At 31.9% G+C, this 9693-nt stretch overlaps 1 protein-coding gene across 2 annotated transcripts; it reads right to left on the reverse strand.

The window, feature by feature from the left end:
• Window positions 1-828: 828 nt before the first annotated feature.
• Window positions 829-7996, reverse strand: LOC115874721 (polygalacturonase-like). 2 transcript variants are annotated; one of them, XM_030889970.1, is made up of 5 exons: window positions 7806-7990; window positions 7322-7752; window positions 7145-7265; window positions 5720-5941; window positions 829-1112 (listed from the first exon to the last, which is right to left on the reverse strand). In XM_030889970.1, the coding sequence occupies exons 1-5, from the start codon at window positions 7858-7860 to the stop codon at window positions 847-849; spliced, it is 1095 nt and encodes a 364-aa protein (XP_030745830.1). In that variant the 5' UTR covers window positions 7861-7990; the 3' UTR covers window positions 829-846. The 2 variants fall into 2 exon arrangements, with proteins under 2 accessions (XP_030745830.1, XP_030745832.1); XM_030889972.1 differs by lacking the exon at window positions 829-1112 and adding an exon at window positions 2832-3105 and having other exon boundaries at window positions 7806-7996.
• Window positions 7997-9693: the final 1697 nt, after the last annotated feature.

Raw genomic sequence — 9693 nt, forward strand, 5'->3', positions numbered from 1 at the left:
AAGATGTTTGCTAACATTTAAGTTTGATTTTTAGACGTTGTCAAATTTCGACCAGAAACTTAAAAGAGTTTCTGGGCGGCTTATTTCAACCACATTACCCGTAATCCGTTATACTACTCATGCGCAGTGATAAAGAAATAACCGATCCAGCCTTATTTTGATAGGTATGACACAAGTTGATTTTTTGTGCAAGCCTCGTATTTCGCGCATGCGCTTCATGGGCTGAAAATGTGCTTTGATTAAGGCTTGATTAAGGTTTGCAGAGCTTCAGCAGTTGCCATAAAATAGCGAGCAATTTGTTACAATACCATATAAATTATATATCACTGTAATCTTCACAAAACTTCAAATCTATTTCCGTATTGTAACGGAATTTTAAATTATGTCTTTATTTTAGAGAAAATTTAGTCCAAACATAAGGAATATTTTGTTGATGTTTGACCATCAATATCTTACAAATAAAGAAGTTGTCTAAAAATGTGCTACAATACGGATATAGTATAATCCTGTATCTTTAATTTCCTTCTTCATTTGTGTAAGAATACTTAGTCAGTTTTACATAAAACGTTAAATGCCGAACGCTTATTTTGCTACTTTTTCGGACTAATGAAATGGACTCTTAAGTATATAACTGTAAAACAAAGATCAAAAAGGTATTGGTCTTTCATTTACTCATTACTAAAGATACCCACTTTTAGTTAAAAACAAAATAAATGCATGTATTAATCGTGTAAATAAACATTTTCATTAAAATGGTAGAACTTATCGAATGTTTCGGGTACTCTTAGAAAATTTAAAAGAATGGGTTATGGTAAATAAAAGTCCAAATAATAAATTGCATTATTTTTAACAAGTATAATTACTAGGTACATAATTACAACTATTATCCTTAGTTCCTTCTACGGTAACATTAACAAAATTCCAGTCAAAGCATCCTTCATCGGCACACAAAATGTACACTGGTATAGCGTTGGACTGTACCGATCCTTGAATATTCTTCAATTCCAGATTTTTTATGGGTATATTATTGTCAGGATCGACCGGATAACTTGTATTTTGTTCCGGGAGATTCTTGTAATTCTGTTGAATATTTATACCATAGTACTCCATCTCTATATAAAAGAAAACAATATAAGAAATTATATCATTACAAAATTAAAATATATTAAAATATATGAACGTCAACGGTAATAAGAGTATATCACGATATCTGCTCCTATTGATCTATCAGCAATTTTCCCTCGTATATAACTGGCCGCTTTCCTTATAGCGTAAACCTCTGCTTGTAAAACATTACGGCCATCCGATAGCCTTAACGGTCGTTGGATGTCTAGTTCCTCTGAGGAGATGTCTATATCTGTGCCTTCTGAAGTCACGGAAGCATCTGTATAGACTATCTCTTGAGTATTCATGACTTGGTTGCTTTCCCATTCTTCTTTTGTCGGGATGCGAATTGCGAATCCTATATTTTCTCAAAAAACATGTTTGGTGAGCATATAGTTTGTTTTCTGGTCTAGCAGATGTGGACTCGTGTTCGCCAAGATTTTACCTATCATTGGCTAGTAACCCTAGTTGGTCTGAGCTGGAACTCTGTAACTAAATAGCGATCGGTAGCAATGAGGAATACTGACCTTGGCCGTACAAACTAAACGGCAAGCGACAGTATTCTTCATCGCTACCGATCGCTATTTCGTTATAGAGTTCCACCTCTGGTTTTACAGATTGAATTCCCTTAATCTTAGGGCAGCCTTAGCGGCCAGACCCTTCACGAGCCAGTCGATTGATTGCGTGTCCTGAATTACATCTAGCGCAGCTTGCGCTGTGTTGTTTCTTGCTCCAGTTGTACCTAGAGCTACTAATCGCTCTACTTTTTTGAGGGTACAGCCATCAGCAGCTCTAGGTACAACTGAAGCAGGAACAGCATTGACAAACTAGTAAATAAATATAAAGTCTGCGATTTTAAGAATAACAATCCGCAAAAATACAAGTATGTATCTAGTAACAAAAATTCTCCCTTCAATACGAGCCATTACTAAAATTCCATTTATGAAAATAGTGTGTCATGTGCTATGTTACTGCTGTGCCGGTAAATAGTCTTTTTTAGCGCTTTTTTTTCTTTTTTAGAGAACATAGTGATGATGCCAAGAGGAAAAAAGATGGTGCAAATGCTTGAATTAAAGAACACTGAGACAGGACGTGGATTGGTTCTTTTTTAAACAATGTTGTTTTAAAATTTTAGATTTTATTTGTTTTAATCTTAACTTGTTTTCTACATATTTTATGATATAGTTTTTTTATTTTAAAGTCACACTGACCAAATTAATGGAAAAAGAATCTTGTACAATATTTTTCCCTTATAGCTAGTGAACAAACCAGTGTTTATTGTTTACTATTATTAGTATATTTATACTATGGGTTTTATATGTTATAACGCAATTTAACAATAAATAACTTCACAGAATCAATATTACTAGATTTTTTTTAGTATTTTTATTTAAAAAGATCACAGCTTTTAGTTTAGTATTTTAGTTTGGTATTTATTTCAAACAATACAAATTTTCATCATCAAAAATTGCTTGTCCCAAAGTTTAATTTGTTTTAAATTATGTACTTGCTTAAATGTAGGTATTCTATGTAGATATTGCTTCTAGTAAAAATTTATCAAAAAGTGACTTGCCTCAAGAGTTTTCCACTTTTAGGTAAATACAAAATCAATCCATGTATTAATCGTGTAATTAAAATATTTATTAAAATGGTAGAACTTTCAAAATACTTCTAGTACTCTTAGAAAATTGAAAAAAGTGGATTATGATAAATAAAAGTCCAAAAAATAAAATACATGATTTTTTTAACAAGTAAAATTACTAGGTACATAATTACAACGATTGTCCTTAATTCCTTCTACAGTAACATTAAAAAAATTCCAATCGAAACATCCTTCATCGGCACACAAAATGTACACTGGTATAGCTTTGGAGTTTACCGACCCCTGAATATTCTTCAATTCCAAATTTTGTATGGGTATGTTATTGTCAGGATCGTCGTGAGAGCTGGAATTTGTGTTCCTGTAATTCTGCTGAATATTTATACCATAATTCTCCATTTCTATTTAAAGAGGACAATATAAGAAATAATTACAGTTGGGGTTTGGAACCTTTGGTGTGACAACAGTAAAATAAAACAGCAATCCACCACAATACACCACATAAACTTTACTTTAAACATTGGACGCGCGTTTCGCTAACCATCTTCAGCAGCTGATTAAAACTAATTTTAATTTTTATTTTTAATTTGAGTTTTAATCACCTGCCGATGATGCTAACATAGTTAAAAACTATATTTGATATCAATTAAACTTTTAGTTACGTAATCGAGGGCGCGATTTTTAAATTCATTGTTGCCAACCATGGACATATTCGGAGCCGTGCTGACTAACTGGAATTTAAATTTCGCGCTAGAGATTCAGGTGGTAGCTCTGCTGTAAAAAATGTCAAGTTGCCACATTTATTTATTTATTTCCTGACATTGTCCTCTTGTGATACTTTAAGCTTAAAAATGTTTACTAGCAGATCTTGCATTCGAACATTGTTCTTTTTAGAACCTATTTTAGTGCGAAGTTTACAAGATAGCTTAAAAGCCGTAAAAAACGCATCGGAACTTTATTAGAATATTTTGAACGGGAAAGCGGTAGTTGTAGTTATGGCCCTTTATGTCCCTTAAGTGCTGTTAAGAAGGTGAGTTTTGTTGATGTAAATAATAACTGTTTATATATTTATAACTAATTTATTTTTCTTTCCTAAAATATTTTGATTAACAGAAAATATATAAAAGTGGGCAACGCTGTGCCGGTTAAGCTTAATCACGTGACTAAAAGTTTATTTGGTATGAACTGTACAGGGTGGGTCAAATTCGACTCTTTTAAATGGAAACACCCTTTTCTATAGAAGATAGGCGAAAACTAATATCGGTCTCTGGAGCTCAATTTTTATCAAAAACATGATGGTGAAAACCCCACATCAATATCTGTTACCGTTTCGGAGTTACGGCGTGTTTTTCAAAAATGTGCATTTTTTACAAACCGCTGTAACTTTTTTGCTTTTGAAAATTTTGTATTTCTATGAAAACATTTCCAAAGCACCTTTTTACGTAGAATTTAATGTTTTAAGTATAATTTTTTTAAAATTAATATTTTAAGAGTTATCAACAGAAAAATTGATTTTTTATTTGGGACACTCTCTATATTTTCAATTAACTGAAAAGAATTTAAAATTATCTTTCCAAAAATATAGCACACTTGATATTTTGTTATAATCCCCTTCGAAATACAGAATTTTTAAAAGTTCGCCACTTTTAACTAGTATGCTTTGGACCCCTTATTGATGATATGCCCATAATGGGACTCGAAAACATATTTTTCCAGCAAGACGACGCACCGCCTCTGAACGCTGAAGTTATCAGCAAATTTTTGCAGCCAATTTCAAGAATAATTGCTAACCAAGATCCAAGCCGTAGGCCGTCGAGGCCGCCTGACTTAGTGCCCATCATGGATCTAATCCTATGGATCTATTTGCTGAAGAATAAAGGTTCCTTATTCTTCAGTATAATCTAGACAAGAATTAGAAATACTTAGCAGTTATGAGAGGGTATCTTTCACCCCCAATGAGTTAATGAATTCCGCGAGAAATATCCAAAAACTGCCCCGTCTGTCCATAATAGAAGACGGTTGATATGTCGAACACCTGTAGCAAAATCTCATGTCTTGGTTTGCTATTTATTTTTATTGTTATTAGATATAGTTTAAATGTGTTGATGTTGGTTAAATATATTTTAAATTGTTATAAAATTCTGCATATCTCATAGCAAATATTATTTTCGCTTTAATTGATGCTCACAGCTATAATTTTTTTGCAATACAGCCGGTGCCATTCAAAGCCTACTTATTCAAAGCGGGCGAATTTTTATATACTCTATATCTCGAAGAGGAATAGAGCAAAATATCAAGTGTGTTATATTTCTGGAAAGGTAATTTTAAATTATTTTCAATAAATTAAAAATATACAGGGTGTCCCATATAAAAAATCAAATTTTCTGTTGATAATTCTTAGATTATTAATTTTAAAAAAATTATACTTAAACCATTAAATTCTACGTAGAAAGGTGCTTTGGAAATGTTTTCATAAAAATACAAAATTTTCCATAGCAAAAAAGTAACAGCGATTTGTTAAAAATATATATTTTTGAAAAATACCCCGTAACTCCGAAACGGTAACAGATATCGATATGCGGTTTTCACCATCATGTTTTTGACAAAAATTGAGCTCCGGACACCGATATAAGTTTTTGTCTATCTCCTATAGAAAAGGGTGTTTCCATTTAAAAGCGTCGAATTTGACCCACCATGTACATAAAGTATGTTTAAAATTTCATATAGAATTTAATAATGAAATAATATAGAGAGTATTCTACAAGTACGCCTACCAACCAAACCTTAAACTAAATTATTTAAATTTTTATGTAAATTTTCACATTTAATGGGCCAATTTTAGTGGGCCAGTTAGAGTTAAAATCCTTGTATAATTATGAGTATGTAAACAAATAAAGACGATCCTACTGGCTGGCGATCGAACCCGGTATTCAGGAGTCAGCAGCGGAAACATTTGCCATTGATTCACGGCCAGACACAATAATAACACCTGTAAATAATAAGGATAATACTTACCACTGAAAGTAATATTTTCATAAGTGACGTTGGCAATCAACCCCTTTCCTGCATCGATGTGTGTTTTTATGTGTATCCCATTTCGGCCTCCTACCAATTGTGAATTTCTGATGATTACATTTGTCAAGGTATTGATGAAAAATGAGTCGTTACTCCAGCCTGCTGAGATGCTGAGTCCGTGCCCACCGTGGCAATAGAAATTCTCGATAGTAATGTTGTTCCCTATAAAAATTATATTTATTATTAGTTACTAATACTTGCCCCAATTTAAAATACATGAGAAACTTCATAGAAATATTATGCATATATCTACAGGGTGTTTCAAAAAACATGTACTATCCCCTTGTGGAGAAATTCTTCAAGTAAAAATTACTTTTTATATTAACATAGGTCCGATCCTACTTATATCGCCAAATATTATTTATTCAAATTTATTATTATTTTATTTTAATTTTATAAATAAAATACAGTGTGTTCCATACAAGAAACTTTATTATGAAATACCTATAAAACATTGGAAACCGACGTTATGCCACGATCCACAATGGTTTTTGCAGTTCACAGTTCACAGCCCAGCTTTTTAAGTTTTTAATGCCACATTTTCACAATTATCACGGGTTTGAGTAAATAAAACTTAAATTAAACTCACAAGATAGCAATATAATTACTTTAAAAATGGACGCTTTTCGGAATATTTTCAATGAGAGCGGTTTAGATTTTGAAAGATTTTATAATTTTTGAAGATAGCAAATAATTACTAAAGACACGAATCGGACCTATGTTGATGTAAAAAATAAACCTTATTTTTACGTGAGGAATCTCCCCACTAGAAATGGCACATATTTTTTAAAACACCCTGTATAGTTGCTAGTTTAGCTTTGTAACAAAATAAAATGTCTTATAACAAAGACACTGTCCGAAAATGCAGACTTATGCCCACTTGCACCGTTTGTATAAACTTTGTTTAAAGCCTAAACAGTGATTAACTATAATAAAATAATATATATATATAGTTAATCACTGTTTAGCCTTTACACAAAGTTTATACACACAGTGCAAGTGGGCAGACAGTATATATCACAGTGCAAGTGGGCATTAAAATTATGTTTTACTTTTAACTAAAGTCTGTCTATGGTCTGTCAAATAAGAAAAGGAACATTTGGGCAGACGATATCCGAAAAATGGCAAAAAATACAATTTGCGTGCGAATTAAAATGACATATACCGCTGTCACTGATAGAGTTATTAAAAAAATAATGTTCAACTTTTAACTAGTCTAAGTCTGTCTAATGAGTAAGGGAAGAGTTGAACAGACGACATGCAAAAAATTTAAAAAAATATAATTTTTGTTTATGAATTAAAATGACAGATAGATACATGCCATAATTAACATTCCATATTTGTCATTTTCTTATAAGAACTTACCACTTCGCACAGCAACGCAGTCATCTTGATTATAAACAAAAGCATCTTTAACAACAATATTTGTAGAATTAAATACGTCAAATCCGTCTGTGTTATGACCATACTTTTCAGGAGCTACATCCTAAAAGCAGATATTCATAATAAACACCAAAAATAGAACTAAAGATTGGGTCTGACCTTATCTCCAGCAGAATCATCTATGGTCCAATTACTTAGCTCTACATTTGACGAGTCGGTTAGCAAAACACAATGAACCGGTGTGTTCAATACGTAAATATTTTTCATAGTAGAATTATGAAGTTGAATGGTGAAAAATTTAGGCTTAACTACTCCCCATTCTCCTTGGCCGTCCCAGTATAGTTGGCCTTGTCCATCAAAGATAGATCCATCTTCTCCTGCTACTGTAATGTTAGTACCGTTGATTTCGATTAGAGGGCCTTCCCAAAGTGCATAACCAAACTTTGTGATTCCCCTAAAAGTAACCCTTGTGCCATCTTGGAGGTGAAGCTTCAAAGTTTCTCCGCCAGGGACCGTAACGTTTTCTAAGAGGATATCGTTGCAGGTTTGGACTGCATTTTGGACGTTACTGAATTCGAGAACTGTACAAACTACAAAAAAGGCATAAATATATAAAAAAAAATACGAAAAGAAAAAAAAATACCTTCTGAATAGACTAGGGCAACAGAAACAACTAAAAACACACCAAATATCTTCATTATGTTACTTTTAAATATAACGTATAATTATATAGTACCTATACTCCAGATCTTTTCATATCAAATTTATGTGTGAATAGTAGTATATTCCGTAAAATAACGAACTTATCTAAATGTAAAGTTCAGGTACTTATATATTACACAAAACACTTAAAACTAATCTAAGTACTATATGTTTTATATCGCAAATTCCCTGTGATATTAAAGATTTTAAAAAATAAGTGGATGGTGCCATGTGTAGATAAAAAAATCTGGATTGACGCACATCTGTAACCTCAGCATGAAAGATAAAATACATACCATTTATTAAAATATATAGGGTTACGTTAGACGTTTATGAGGAACCTTTTTTCGAAAATTTGGATTTTTACAGTACGTTTGTCCGTTCTGTAGCTACGAGGTATCCGTGAGAGGGGAAACGATGTTCTCTCGATGTTTTTCGTAAAAAATAAGACGACGCGTCCCATCAATAAAAATTCGACAAATTTGCAAGTAGCCAATAAAATGAGTGGGCGGAGCGATTTCCGGTGACGTACTCGTCAAGTCGACGTATAAAATATATTGCTGTTTATTTAAATGTTTTTTGTCCGCATTCCTTTCATAGACACAGATCCAGCAGACGTACTGTAGATAAAGGCACCTGCTCCATCTATCTAAAATGTTTTCAGAGTTACAATGTTACCGCATCATTTGAAAAGTGGTAGGTAGCACATATTTCTTATTTTAAATGGAACACACAGTATATTATTACACTTTTGGAAACTAGGTACTTTCATATCTCATAATTTTTCTATTATACTAACCTATACGTATCTCTACCATGTTTTAAGATAATAAATAAAACGTGTAAAATTGACCAAAACATGATCTTGGATAAGAATAAACATTGGTAAAATCATGAATTGAACATTTTAAAAGTTGAAATTTGTATTATAAATTAACGAAAGTCGGTATATTATGATTGGATATTATAGGTACACAGAGAGAGCAAAAAATTATTTATTTCCTTTTGTTATAAAATTGCTCAAATCTTTGTTATTTTAAATACAAAATCTCTATGTATATTTATATATTATTTAAAAAATTCAAAGACTAATAAATTTTCTAGTTTCACAATAGAAATGGATAAGATTTTGACGGAAAACTACAGGAATTTTTTTTCTGGTTTTAAACAAAAAAAAAACACGTGCCGGCGGCTAATTAAAGTTTGCTATGAATTACCACTCAATAGCCACTTCATAGCAAACATCAATTGGCGATTAATATGTGTTCTTTTTGTTTAAAACCAAAAATAGTATATTGTTGTATTAGGAGTAAAAACGATACTCTCATAGATAAATGAAACAAGTTTAGATTGAAAAGTGCCCATAAGGACAATGTAAACACTATTTGGCGCTATTCTTGCAACGGTCGCGACCCAAAGCATTTGAAAATTTCGGAGCGGTTCGGCTTTTTCCGGAATTATATCGCCAAATATTGTTTATTCAAATTTATTATTATTTTCTTTTAATTTTATAAATAAAATACAGTGTGTTGCAGACAAGAAACTTTATTTTATATAAGGACATGTATGAAATACGAGCAGAGTTTTTTAAGTTTTTAATGCCACTTTTTCACAATTATCACGGGCTGAAGCAAATAAAACTTGAATTAAACTTACAGGATAGCAATAATTACTTTGCAAATGGACGCTATAAACATTTTTCGGAATTTCTTCAATGAGAGCGGTTTAGATTTTGAAAGATATTATTATTTATTATAATTTTTGAAGATTCTGACTTTGACAAGAGAAAATTATTTCTGTTTTTGTTTGCGGTTGTTCTTAGTAACCGC

The sequence above is a fragment of the Sitophilus oryzae genome, unplaced genomic scaffold, assembly GCF_002938485.1.
Source record: "Sitophilus oryzae breed Bouriz unplaced genomic scaffold, Soryzae_2.0 scaffold_1297_pilon_pilon, whole genome shotgun sequence".
NCBI classification, from domain to species: domain Eukaryota; kingdom Metazoa; phylum Arthropoda; class Insecta; order Coleoptera; family Curculionidae; genus Sitophilus; species Sitophilus oryzae.